General features: G+C 53.6%; 1 protein-coding gene across 1 annotated transcript in view; it reads left to right on the plus strand.

Annotated features, from left to right (window-relative positions):
- Window positions 1-13,218, plus strand: part of FAM169B (family with sequence similarity 169 member B) — a 24,489-nt gene extending 11,271 nt beyond the window's left edge. The window contains 5 exon segments of the mRNA XM_014448659.2: window positions 6,776-6,861; window positions 8,778-8,955; window positions 11,440-11,622; window positions 13,074-13,094; window positions 13,097-13,218. Of these exon segments, the coding sequence (XP_014304145.1) occupies window positions 6,776-6,861; window positions 8,778-8,955; window positions 11,440-11,622; window positions 13,074-13,094; window positions 13,097-13,218 (590 nt within the window).
- The last annotated feature ends 822 nt before the right edge of the window (window positions 13,219-14,040 follow it).

Here is a 14,040-nt window from a genome sequence, read left to right on the forward strand (position 1 = left end):
GTTGCCGCAGTTAGCTAAGACATTACTCCAAAGCTGGTTAGTTTAACATTTAAAAGTTATCAAGCAACAATCTCAGAAGAACAACAGATGAGATCACGGAGCTTTCAGAAATATGTCTGATGATAAAGACATACTCTCCTCATACACGGAAAGTACGAACGTTATGTCTCTCGAAATATACAGGCTTAATTTTCTTTTATTTTCCGGGGCCTTTGGGGGGGTGCATCCAAACAGCTAAAAAAAAAACCCCTGGGGACTCCCCCCGCTTGGGGAGGGTGTCTCTTTCTTTTTTGTCGGTTCTCTGCGCATAGTCCATTAAGTATTAATCGCCCTGTACGTGTCCGACCGCACAATGGTATTTTGTGGAAGAGCCACACTCAAGGGGCCAAAGAGCCACATGTGGCTCTCGAGCCGCGGTTTGCCAACCACGGACCTAGGAGGCGGCGGTGGCACACTGGGGCTGGACTTACAACGTCAAGCAGAAGGATACATTTTCAGCTTTTAGAGAGGAAACAGTGCATTATTTCTATTCACGACATGTCCTGATGACTCGCATTAAAAACACTAGATACACTCTTGCCCACAGTGGTGGTGTTCAGGCCTGATTTTTTTAAAGATATATTTTTATTGATTTCAGAGAGGAAGGGGAGGGAGGGAGAGAGAGAAACATCCATGATGAGAGAGAATCAGTGATCAGCTGCCTCCTGCACGCCTCCTACTGGGGATCGAGCCCGCAACCTGGGCATGTGCCCTGACTGGGAATCGAACTGTGACCTCCTGGTTCATAGGTTGGCGCTCAACCACTGAGCCATACTAGCCAGGCATGTATGGTCTTTTTAATAAGGAATTAAAAAACCCAAACCAGCCCTTAATTAGTCATCCTTCCTTGAATGACATATCTTGTGAAAGTGTGGGGTTTAGGTCTTTAACTGCAATTTGCAAACGGGGTCTCATCAACTCTCCACACACACCTCACCACCCCCCCTGCCCCCCGCCCCATAGAAGCTTGCCTTTCGCCTGCGTGTTAGTCTGGGGTTTGCCATCTGGTGATATCCTTGACCAGGGAAAGGTGTCTCTTGTTGCCAATCCGAGACTCAAGTGCTCAGCTGGCTGGCTGGGGGTTGCAGGCGTGTTGACCGGGAGCCTGGGGTGGCTGAGCTGTGTGTGAAGGCTTCCCCATCAAGGTTAGGACATCCATTTCCATCTGGCAAAACCTGGTCTCCATGAACAGAGGGTCTGGGATAACACCAGGCCTTCACCATGGCCTTGAACTTGGACTCCAGCTCCAGGCTGGAGACAAGGAACAAGTTAGTAACACGGGGTGCCCACAGGAACCCCTCGGTGAACAGATTGTCAAACATGCCCAAAATGTCATTTGCCGACTTGAAGAACACATCCAAATTCCAGCAAGCCCCCCCCCCACCCCCGCCTTTTTTCAGCATTTAATAATATTCTGGGTGTAGGTCTTCAGCTACAGTTTGCATAATGTTAACATATGACCGACTCTTGTGAATCTGTTTCCTATTAATTACACAATTTGTTGTTTGTTTTCAAGAATGTAGTAAATGTCCATACGCTCCAAGAGGGCTCACGCTGACCTGTCCTTATACGTGTGATCGCACTTTAAATAAAGTTCCCCCCTGTTCCCCAGACTGCAGGGGCTCTGCCGTGGTGGCTGCGATCTTTGCGAGGTTCCCGAAAAGCATCTCAGGTGTCCCCCACCCCTGTGAATCAGACACGATGTGTGAACGTGCCTCTGTGGCCTGAAGCAGGTGGACCTGGAAGGGGCCGGCGGTGGCATAGCTCCTCGCACAGCTTTCAACACGTGTCTTTTCACGCGTGCTTAGCCGTGACCGTGGAGGTCGCCGTCGCCGGTTGCTCTGTGAATTTCCGTTGTATGTGTAAAGGCTGCGTGTGTGTGAGTGTGTGTGTGTGTGTGAGTGTGTTCGTGGTTCGATGGAAGTGAAAGCAGCAGAGCTGATGGAGAAGCCCTCGGTGTGCGTTAGCTGCTGATGAGCTGGTGGAGTCCATCCCAGGGACTTCCATAACCCGCTGAGCAAAGAGCAAAGGAAAAGCATCCAGGCTGCGAGTTTCCTGGCTGCCGGCAGTCCCGGCTCAGCGCCGACTGCTGGTAGCATGCGGTACTGCAGCTTCCCAGCCCCCTTAGGAAGCTGGGCAGGCACTTCCCCAACAGGTGGCCTGAGGCACACGCCCTGGGCCCCTGTGAGTCTCATTCTTGGCTGTTTCTGTGACCAGAGGCTGCTTCGTGTCACCACCGGACCAGACCCCTCTTCAATCCTCAGAGGCCGGGGGATGGACGGAAAGTTCCAAGCTCCTAATGGCACCATTGCTTCTGGCTCGTCAGGAGGGATCGGGTCGCCTACATCTTCTGGGCTCTTCCCAGAGGGTGTTCGGGTTCCTCCTTCGCTCGCTCACAGGGGAGACAGTCGTGGGCAGGGGAGGTGGGGGCTGTGGGGCAGAAAGGACGCAGGCCTCCCGGAGAAGGGGGACTGAGGGGGCTCTTGGGCAGGTGTTGCCACATGCAGCGCCCCCCCCGCCCCAGACCCTCGATTAGACCGTCTCCCCCCCAGCCCGCCTCCGGGACGCTTTGTGCCCGAGCATAGCACTCGTCCTTCACATGGCTGCTACGTTTTTTTCCGTGTCTGGTGATTGCGTGTCATCTGCACCCTGAGAAAAACAAGCAGGGAGTCGAAAAATGATGATTTTTTTCCTGGAAAAGCGTTCCCGTTATAGGCCTGCAGCGGCGGCAGAGCCAAGGCAAACATTCAGAGGAGCTGTCCCGGGCCTGGCGGGGTTGCGACACCCAGGGCCTGGGGCCAGCCCTCCTCGGGGCTGCGTTTGGGGCAGGTGGGTGGTGGGGCAGGAGGGGTGGGAGGTGGAAAGTGAGGGGCGCCCCTGGGGTACCCAGGGAACCTCAGAACTGGGGGGCCCTTTCTGTGACGCCCCTCACTCCAGTTCATAGAAGCAAAAGGGTGTTCGTGCTGGAAACAGAATTCTGTTTCCCGGGGGCTGAGGGGCCCCGATGGGAGGGCTGTTCGCCGGGACAGCTCTGTCCTTTAGGGACACATGTTGGCTCTTGTTGGGGCTCCTCTTCTTTATTCCCCGTTAATTTATGGCACAGAGTTGGATTTAAACGTAGGGAAACAGCCTCCCACAAACAAAGGCATGTCCTTCTTTCCAGGGGACTAGTGGGATTTGGAAAAGAGGGAAGGTCCAAGGAAAATATTCCGAGTGTCAGGGATGGATTCCGAGTTGATGGTTGTATCCAGCTGCCTGCTGGCCACCCTCCCCTGTGTGTGTGTGCATGTCTGTGCGTGTGTTCATGCAAGTGGCTCAGTGGTTGAGGGTCGGCCTATGAACCCACAGGTCAATGGTTTGGTTCCTGGTCGGGGCACGTGTCAGTGTGGGGCGTGCAGGAGGCAGCCGATCCATGATTCTCTCTTATCATTGATGTTTCTCTCCCTCTCCCTTCCTCTCAGAAATTAATAAAAATATATATTTTTTTTAAAAAGAGGATGGAGCCGGAGTCTGGGGGTTGGAAGTGTCTCGAGGCTTCTGGGGTTTTGCCCCTGCAGCCGGGCTGTCTGCTCCCCCAGCCCTGAGACGCTCGCTGTGCGTGCCCTGGCCCAGCCCGACGAGGTGAAGACTCCCTTCCTAGCGCGACTGGCTTTGGTGTGGGTTTCTCTCCGCCCCCCACATCTTGTAGTCGAGCTGTACCTCCGGATCCAGGCACCCCATCCTGCGCCATCTTCCTTGAGTTCAAACCTAGACTCATGGCGGCCACATTGCTTCCTGCTGGAGAGCCACAGGGAGGTTGACGCTGCGAGCACACTGCGAGCCAGATGTTCCCTTCTCCGTGGCAGAGAGGCGCCGAGTGCACGGGCATCTGGGGAAGGGCTTCCCTTTAAGGAAGACATCTGCGTGGAAATGGTAGCGCGTAATGCGATGTGACAGTTGCTATGTCAACGCGTGTGTTTCCCCTCCCCTGAGATGATTGACGGGCGGGGCCCGTGTGGCGTGAAGCCCCACAGCCCTTGGGACGGACGTGTGTTTTGCTTTGGCGAAGATGGCCGTCACTGTGGTTTAACAGTGCTGGGTTTGGGGGGAGGACTACATATTTCTTAGATTTGTAATGGGGCAGTGGCGGCTTGGACTCCAGGGGAGTGATGGTGAGGAGGGGGACCGGGTGGGGGGGGGGAGCTGGGGAGGCAGCAGGGGGACTTGAAGCCCCTTCTGTTGTGATTGAGGAAGTTTTGATCCTGGGCCAGTCCGCGGACCACTCGCAGTTAGTGCGGGGAGATAAGACCTGTGCACGTGTGTGCATGTGTGTGCATGCGTGTTCATGCATGTGTGCGCACACTTTGCTCATGCATGTGTGTTTGTGCATGTGTTTTTATCCGTGTGTGTGTGTGTGTGAGAGAGAGAGAGAGAGAGGGAGGACTCCCCCCTCCTTGGTTCCTGGGCTGGGGCATGGGACTTCCCTGTCTCTGCTCAGCTCCAGGCTGTGTATCAGCTGCCTGTGGCCTCCCTCACCCAGTGACGCCAGAGCCCAAGCTGGGGGCCTCCCAGGGACGCTCCCCCAACACCCCTCAGCAGCACTGACTCCCCCTCTGGGTCCTCGTGACACTTGGGCTCCCAGCTCGATCCCGCATCTCCCGTGCCCTGCCCCGTATTGGAGGGCTGGTTAGGTCTCTTCCTGTCCCGGCTGCCAGCTCCCAGGGGCGAGGACGGGCGCCAGGGGCAGCGCCGCGCAGGCATTCAGGAGTTGAACTCCGTGGCTCGTGCCGCCTCCGGGCAGCCGGGCCCGGGGAGGTAGCCTGAGGGACCTCGCTGTCTTGACTCGTTCGGGGAACCTTGGAGTGTCTCGGAATGAAATCCATTCCTGACATGTGCTCTGTGGCCCGCATCACCTGTCACCCGGAGGGAGAAGGAAATTAAATTAGTTCAGCAAGGCTGACCTCCCTGAGGAGGCGTGCCCCGTGGACGGCTGTCACCCCTGCACACGCCGCTGGCTGCAGGTGCCTGGGGTCCGGAGCCAGGGGACGCTGATCAGAATCGCATTTTCCCTTCAAAACCATTTTCTGACTCTCCGATCTCACTGGCCCCGGGTCTCAGATGCCCTGGACGGGGTCTGCAGCATGCCATCCATGTCCAGCGGGCACGGCCTCTCTCCCAGGGCTGCGCCCTGTTCCTGCTTCCTGTCCCCTCTCAACTGGTATCATGCTTTTCTGACCAGATGCTGCCACTCTCCAGAGGGCTGATTCTATTTTCCAAGAGCCGTCTTTTCTTTCTTTCTTTCCTTTTTTAAATAAATTCTTATTGATTTCAGAGAAGAAGGGAGAGAGAGAGAGAGAAACATCCATGATGAGAGAGAATCATGGATCAGCTGCCTCCTGCACACCCCCTACTGGGGATGGAGCCCACAACCCGGGCATGTGCCCTGACAGGGAATCGAACCTTGATCTCCTGGTTCATAGGTCGACACTCAGCCACTGAGCCACGCCAGTTTGGAGGGCAGTTTATTTTAGGCCTGTTCCTCATTGTTACATAGCAGCTTAAGATTCATTTTGAAAAAAGCAGTTCCGTGTCTTTGGTGACAACTTGTGTGACTAATGCATGCCCTGCCCCCCGCCGTGAAGCTTCCCAGGCATCACCCAGACACCGAGACCTAACAGCTTTCCTGTTTGAGACCGTCTTAGTACATCCAACATCTGTGTGCCAGCGACACACTGTCAGTTAATCGGACGTCTCCTATTGATTCATCTTGTTAAGCAAGAAGAATGATCCTGGGGGCTTTATAAGGCTCCTGTGCGTTCCGGTAGGTGCCATTTTGAACATGAATTTCGTTGAATTAATAAGGCAGATGTCAAGCATTTAATTGGCCCTTCGCTCCCAGCCGGCTCCGTCAACCTGGGGACTATGGTTGGGGCTGATATAATTCGCCGATGACATGCCACTGACGTGTGGATTGGATGCCGTGGGTCTTCGGAGAGGAGGGGCTGGCTGGGCAGAGTTATGGTTAATAACTGGCTAATGCCACTGTGGCCTGGTCTTCACCGAGCTTCCCACCACACTTCCTCAAAGGGCAGAGAGAAACAGGGAAGACCGTGGCTTCCAAGTCGTGAGCTTGGTATTGAATGGTGAAGGCTTTTGTTTTCTCCTCCGTGTTGCCATTTTCTTCAGCGGACAGAGTTTGGGAAGATGTATCTTTTTATTTTGTGGCTTCTGGACCCCCTGGGCTCAGACACCTGGCTTGAGAAGCAGGTATAAAAATGGCAGTCAGCCCGGTCGGCGTGGCTCAGTGGTTGAGTGTTGACCTATGAACCTGGAGGTCACAGTTCGATTCCCGGTCAGGGCACATGCCCAGGTTGCGGGCTCGATTCCCCAGTAGGGGGTGTGCAGGTGGCAGCTGATCGATGATTCTCTCTTATCATTGATGTTTCTGTCTCTCTCCATCTTCCTTCCTCTCTGAAATCAAAAAAAATATATTTAAGAAAATAAAAATGGCAGTATAAGGGGTATAGAGAAAATACCACAGGAGAAATAAACGGTGGTACATCCATTCAATGGCATACGATTCAGCGCTAAAAAAGAATGTTGAGAATCCAGCCATGAAAAGACACGGAGGAACCATAGATGCTACCAGGCATAACCTTTCCCTTGCACGGCAGCAGCGGCTGCATGCTGCCGACACCGCCTCTGGTGACCGGCTGGCTGGGTGCGTGTCATCACCTCCTCTTGGCTTTCTCTCTAGTCGTGGCTGTTTACCTAAAGGACTCCTGGTGGGCCACCGAAGACGTCCTGAGGACCTCCGACCCTGCAAGAGAAGGCCTGGTGAAGGTGAGGTGCTGCCACTTAGAATGGACATTGCAGAAGGTTTTAAGAGTCATCTTGCTGTTACCCTGTAAAATCCCCGTCCCTTTAATTACATTTTGTTTCTGAGAGAGCTCTTCTTCACCAGTTACCAAAAAAAAAAGCTTGCTTAATGTTCTTTCTGTTAACATAAATAGTGGCCCTAATTTAGGGATTAGAACGGGTCTTATTTTTGTGTTTCCAGAAACGTTTCTAAGTCGGCATCTCATTCTCCACATTATTTCCCCCCGTCATGAACCTGCACAGATTAAGTGCATTTTCTTTCTCTCCTCTTCTGCTGCCAGCTTTTGACTGGATGTTTCCCTTAAGTTGACAATTATAACCTCCCACATCACACCGACCGGGTGTTGTAACAGGGTCGTTATGCTTAACTCTGAACTTGATTTGGCTGTTGTCTGAGACACTGAATTGGGGTGGCTTCTCAGAATTAGCTGGTGTGGCCCGGCCGGTGCGGCTCAGTGGTTGAGCATCGACCCAGGAACCAGGAGGCCGCCGGTTCGATTGCTGGTCAGGGTACTTGCCCAGGTTGCAGGCTCGATCCCCAGTAGGGAGCCTGCAGGAGGCAGCCAATCCACGATGCTCTTCTGATCAATGTTTCTATCTCTCTGTCCTTCTCCCTTCTTCTCTCCCTAAAAATCAATTTTTAAAAACATATTTTAAAAAAAGAATTAGCTGGTGAGGTTTTCACAAATCTTTTTCTCATCTAAGATTTGGCTCCAGATAAAGGTGAAATATTTCACATTCTGGGCCAATTAATAAGTTTACTGGCTCTGCACGCTGTGTACCATTTGCTGGGATTCTGCAAGCTGCCTTCTTTTTGTTAGCAGAGCCGTTGAAAAGCAGACTAATGTTTCAGACGCCACTCAGGTGGTCTTTTCCCTAGACCGGCCGAGGAAACGGAGGCTCAGAGAGGTTGAAGTTGCAAATGTGGACCAAGAAGCCACAACCACAGATGATGATCATGATCATGATGGTGAAGAAAATCTAAGGGTCAAGTATTAAATATAAAATGCAGCCGAAACCGGTTTGGCTCAGTGGATAGAGCGTCGGCCTGTGGATTGAAAGGTCCCGGGTTCGATTCCGGTCAAGGGCATGTACCTTGGTTGCGGGCACATCCCCAGTGGGAGATGTGCAGGAGGCAGCTGGTCGATGTTTCTCTCTCATTGATGTTTCTAACTCTCTATCTCTCTCCCTTCCTCTCTGTAAAAAATCAATAAAATATATTAAAAAAAAATATATATAAAATGCAGCCCTGCCAGCGTGGTTCAGGGCTTGACCATCAACTGACGAACCAGGAGATCACAGTTCAATTCCCAGTCAGGGCCCATGCCTGCATTGCAGGGGGCAGCCTATCGATGATTCTCTCTCATCATCGATGTGTCTATCTCTCTCCCCCTCTCCCTTCCTCTCTGAGATCAATAAAAACATATATTTAAAACAAAAAACCCAACATTACCATTTGTATGAAGCTCCCCTTTCCCAGAGCCTCAGTTCTAATGGATGACGGGCAGGAGGCAGCCGCTGGCCGGCTCAGCAGGTGCACCGGCCCGGCCTGTCCCTGGGCCTGCCTGTCCCTGCTGAGCCCCCATCCGGCTGCCATCAGCCCTCTTCGCAATGAGGCAGGAAATCAGTGAATGCGTCACCTACCCTCTCCGAGCTTCAAGTTCCTCACCTGCAAAGCGGGACCACCCGGCAGGTGGTGAGGACCGGATGGCAGCAGGCGGGGCCGACTGGTGTGAAGGTCACGGGTGTGAAACCTCCGTGAGAAACGATGCACATCTTGGCCTCGTGCATGAGAAGGACCGCGGGCGGATGCCGAGCGCAGGATCCACTGCCTCTGCTTTCCCCTCCGTCTCACTGGCCCTTTCTGCTTTCCTTCAAAGGTCCAGTCATTCGGGGAAAGGATTGTGCTCTTCGTCCTCAACGTCGTCATTTTTGGAAGGTTGGAGAGGAACTTGGATGACGACGCCATGTTCTTCTTGCCTCACTCTGGGAAGGAGCAGGCTAAAATCCTGTGGAGGGGCGGAGCCGCGGTCGGATTTTACACAACCAAAGCGAAAGGTGAGTGGCCGGGCCGGGCCACGGCCATCCGGGCCCTCTCGGTCAGCGGTCGTGAGGTCCGAAAGGTTGGTGACCACTGCTCTGGGTGGCCTCCTGCCCCCGCGGGCCCCCAGCACAGGCCTTGCTGGGGGAGAATCTCCGGGGACAGCAGGCACCACTAACTCGGCTGTCATGTAAACAAACCCAAGGTTCAAACCTCATTCTCACCCGCTTCTCCTCGAGCTGGAGAAGGGCTGAAACCTGTCCCTTTGGTTCCCAGCCTGGGCCACGTTGCAGTTAATGGTGTAAAGTGATTTACAAGCTCTTTGCTTTTCATTTCTTCTCTGGAATGTTACCATTAGCTGCCAGGACAGTACCATTGCCGGTGGCTCACGCGTGCGGAGCACACTGCGTGCTGAGAGTCATGGTTGGGACCTCAGAAACAGGGGAGGCCGCCACCACAGCGGGGTCAGGGGGAGGCCGGGGCTCAGTTTCCGGGGCAAGTGCCATTTGCCAAAGGGATCGGTCTCTTTAGAGTTGCTTTCTTAAAAAGTTTTTAACTTTTTTAAATTTATTTTTAAATTATAGTTGATGTATAATATTAATTTCAGGTGCACAACACAGTGAGTAGGCATTTATATACCTCACGAAGTGATCACCCCAATAAGTCTGGTACCCATCTGTTCATGTGCTTTCTTTAAAAAAAATAAAAATAAAAAATAAAAGGTTTTTTATTGATTTCAGAGAGGAAGGGAGAGGGGGAGAGAGAGAAACATCAATGATAAGAGAGAATCATTGATCAGCCGCCTCCTGCACACCCTCTACTGGGGATCGAGCCCAGCACCCCACAAAGTGCCTGTGTGGGTCAGTGGCTGCTTCCACCCAGCTCTAGGCACCCACCGACCTGCTCTGTCCCCATCACTGTGACGTTCCTGGACGTTTCGCCGAAAGGGACGGGTGCGCTCTGCGGCTTCTGTTCTGACATCTGGCTCCTCTCACTTAGCATGGTGTTTTGAGGCTTATCCAGACGGTAGCAGAGATGAGTATTTCATTCCTTTTTATTGCTGAGTAACGTTCCGTGCTGTGAGTGTGCCCCGTTTTGTTTGTGCATTTACCTGAAGGGTTTCCAGGTTGGGGCCGTGATGAATAAGCTGCTGGAAGCGTGCACGTACCTGCCTGGCGTGGGTGTGGGCTTTCATTTCTTTTGGATGGATTCCTGGAAGTGGAAGGGCTGGGGCGTTTGCTAAGCCTAAGTTTAACCTTTTAAGAAACTGCCGAATTATTTGACACAGTGGCTGTAACATTATATATTCCCAGCAGCAGTATATGAGGGTTCATTTCTCCACATCCTGTCAACACTAAGTACTGCATGTCTTTTTGATTATGGCCATTCTAGTAGGTGAAAAGTTCTGTTTCACTATGTGTTTTTAAAAATATTTTTTTATTGATTTCAGAGAGGAAGGGAGAGGGGGAGAGAGAGACATCAATGATGAGAGAGAATCATTGATCAGCTGCCTCCTGCACGCCCCCCACTAGGGATCAAGCCAGGAACCCGGGCATGTGCCCTGACCGGGAATCAAACGGTGACCTCCTGGTTCATAAGTCAATGTTCAACCACTGAGCCACGCCGACCAGGCTCACTGTGGTTTTAATTTGCATTTTCCTAGTGACTAAGGATATTGAGTATGTTTCCATTGATTGATACAATGAATTGTATTAAAACTATTCAGATCATCTGTCCATTTTTTATTGATTGCTTGTTTTCATTTTATTGAAAGAATTGAATTGTAAGAGTTCTATATATATTCTGGATATGTCTTTTTATCAGGACTTTGACTTGCAAACATTTTCTTATTGGCTAGTCTTTTCATTTTCTTACTGCTGTTTTCTGAAGTACATGGTTTTTTATTTTGGTGAAGTCCGATTGACCCATTGTTTGTGGTTTTGGTGTTGAATCTAAGAGCTGTTTGCCTAACCCTAGGCTAGGTTGTGAAGTTTTTTTTTCAAAAACTTTGTGGTTTTAACCTTTACATTTATGTCTGAATCCATCTTCAATTAATTTTTTTATATGGTGTGAGGTAAGGGTCCAACGCCATTTTTAAAATACTGTCTATAGCCCTGGCCAGTGTTGCTAAATGGTTAGATCGTCAGCCCGCACACCAAAGGGTCTTGGGTTTGATTCCAGGTCAAGGGCAGGTACCTGAGTTGCAGGTTCGATCCCCGGCCCAGGTTGACCAATCAATGTGTCTCTCTCATCGATGCTTCTCTCTCTTTGGGTCTCCCCTTCCCTTCCACTCTTTCTAAGAATCAATGGAAAAAACAACCTCAGGTGAGGATTAACAAAAAATAAAACAACATGGCTGACCAGTCAGTCGGCAGGAGAACTGGCGGACGGGGGAGATGTCGTTTTGTCTTTGGTGGCTAGTGTGTGAAGACGGTGCCCGCGGCGTCTTGGCAGGTTGGTACAGGCCCAGGGGACAGTGTGTCTCTTGACTTCCCCTGCAGGCAGCCTGTGCGGCGATGGCACCGGCACGTGCTACCTGCTGCCCGTCTTGGACACCGTGTTTGTCCGGAGGCGACACCGCGGCCAGGGCCTGGGCGTGGCCATGCTGCGGGACTTCTGCGAGACATTCCCCGACGACGAGGCCCTAGGGGTCAGCTGGCCGATTTCTCCCGCCATGTACCAAGGTAACCCCACCTGTGTCAGGGAGAAGCTTTGGTCAGGGGGAGGGATACCCGTGCATCCAGGTGACACATATGGGGGACCTCTTTCTTCTGAGAAACCTCTCATGGCTTGAACACAAACGAGCCTTTATCACAAGGGCCAGACCTTGCCCAACCTGGGAAATCATTGGGTTTAGGTGTAATAAAAACAGCCCAGCCGGTGTGCTCAGTGGTTGAGTGTTGACCTATGACCAGGAGGTCACGGTTCAATTCCTGGATTGCAGGCTCGACCCCAGTAAGGGAAGTAAGTGCAGGAGGTGGCCAATCTATGATTCTCTCTCATCATGGATGTTTCTATCTCTCTCTCCCTCTCCCTTCCTCTCTGGACTCAATAAAAAAACATATCTCAAAAAACAAAACAAAACAAAAAAAGCAAATCCACACCAGGCCTGAGAGCCACAGAACCCAGCGATCTGTTTCTGGCCCCGCCTGCCTTTGCCCCGGCGCTCGGAGTGTGAAGCTCCTAGCCTGGCTGCAGGCTGCCCAGGGCTGGAGGGGAGGCAGCGGTTGGCGGGCAGAGGCCGTGCCCAGTACGTGGGGGCAGGCAGCCTGCGGGGAGACAAGCGGCTGCAGGCGGAGGCCAGGCCGGCTGCCCTTGGGCTGGACAAGGGGCCTCGGGCCCAGGTTTCCGTCTGTGCTGCTGGCTGGCCAGCCGGCAATGCCAGGAGAGGGCCCCCGGGCCCCGGGGGCACCAGGAGCAGGTTCCCCTTCGGCTGCATGTGGGACATGGCAGGTGACAGTGCTCACCTGGGAGCGTGGGCATAAAAGCCCAGCCTGAGGGCACTGGGACTCGAGGCGTCCACAGAGGATGAGCTGGAAGGTGCTAAGAAGAGGAGGCCCGTGAGGCCCGGGCGGGAGGAGGGACAGTGCTGAGGTGGGTGAGGCTAGGGGGTGAATTTGGTACCCCCAGTTCTCATGTTGAAGCCCTAACCCCAATGGTTGTATGTGACAATGGGATCTTTAAAGGGGTAATGAAGGGCCCTGATCCAGTAGGACTGGTGAGAAGGGTCCCATAAGGACGACACAGATGGGGAGGCCAGGTGAGGGCCGGTGAGAAGGGGGCTGCCCGCCGAGGAGAGAGGCAGCCCTGCGACACCTTGATCTTGGACTTGCAGGCTCCAGAGTTGAGCCAATAAGTGTCCTGGTTAAGCCCCTGTCCGTCCGTCCGTGGCGTTGTGCTGTGGCTTCCTGAGCTGATGCAGGCGGGATGGACAAGGGCCAGGACGGGGAGGGGGGATGATGACAGGGCTGCGTGGAGCATGGGGCAGAGCAGAGCGCCGGGCGGGCTGGGCTGCAGGAAGGACTGGAAGGGGCCATTCCGGCGGACTCCAGGCTGGGCTGGCCTCCGTGTGGGGCAGGGGTGTCCGCGCCCCCCCCCCCCCCCGAATCAAAATCCCGAGGGCCCCTTTCCTCAGTCTGTAGGAAGTTCCTGCTGGCCCACCCGGAGAAGCGGGCGCGCTGTGGGAGGTGGAGCCCCCGGGAGCCTGGGGCCAGCGAGGCAGCATCTGGTTGAAGGTTCAGCTCCAACAGGCGGGGCTCCCGGCCCCAGAGTCTGCGTGAAGCATGCACTTGGATCTCCTCATCCTCACGTCACCGCCGCAGCAGCACAGATCCCTTTACACAGATGGAGTCAGGCCCCCGGGGGATGGAGTCAGGCCCGCGGGGGACGCAGCCTCCGCAGCAGCGCCCGGTGCTGGCATCTCATCCTCCCTCCACCTTCCCTTCCTGAGCGAACCACAGCGGCCAACCCCCTGCCCAAGAAGAGCGGAGCGCCCGGCTCAGCTGGCTCCGAATCTCCCTGTGACCAAGGACCCCTTAAAGCAATTGATCGGATCAGTGCAACCAGGAAGACGGTGGATTTCCTTGTCCAGCAGGAGATCAGTTGGAAACATATTATTTCAAAAGACACACAGGGTTTCCTGTGAAGAGCTGGCCCTTGTCCTTGGGGAGAAGAAGAAAAAGGGGTTGGCCCCGCCGGCACAGCTCACTGGTTGAGCTTCGACCTATGAACCAGAGGGTCACGGTTCGATTCCGGTCAGGGCACATGCCCAGGTTGTGGGCTCCACCCCCAGTAGGGGGCTTGCAGGAGGCAGCTGATCCATGATTCTCTCTTATCATGGATGTTTCTCTCTCTCGCTGCCTCTCCCTTCCTCTCTGAAATCAATAAAAAATAAAGGGGGGGTTTCATCCCGTAAACATGCTGCAAATGAGTAGCTGGGCCTTTCCATGGGCAGCGGCGGGCAGCGGCGTGGTGTGATGTCCTATGGAGATGTCCTTGTCTACTCGGGACAGACTCGCGCACTGCCTTCAGTTTGGGGTGTTACCATGGAGTTTGCTGGTGGGGTTTCAATGGCGGGTATTTGCCTAGTGGGTCCCACGGGG

This window comes from Myotis lucifugus, unplaced genomic scaffold, assembly GCF_000147115.1.
Source record: "Myotis lucifugus unplaced genomic scaffold, Myoluc2.0 scaffold_891, whole genome shotgun sequence".
Classification (NCBI taxonomy): domain Eukaryota; kingdom Metazoa; phylum Chordata; class Mammalia; order Chiroptera; family Vespertilionidae; genus Myotis; species Myotis lucifugus.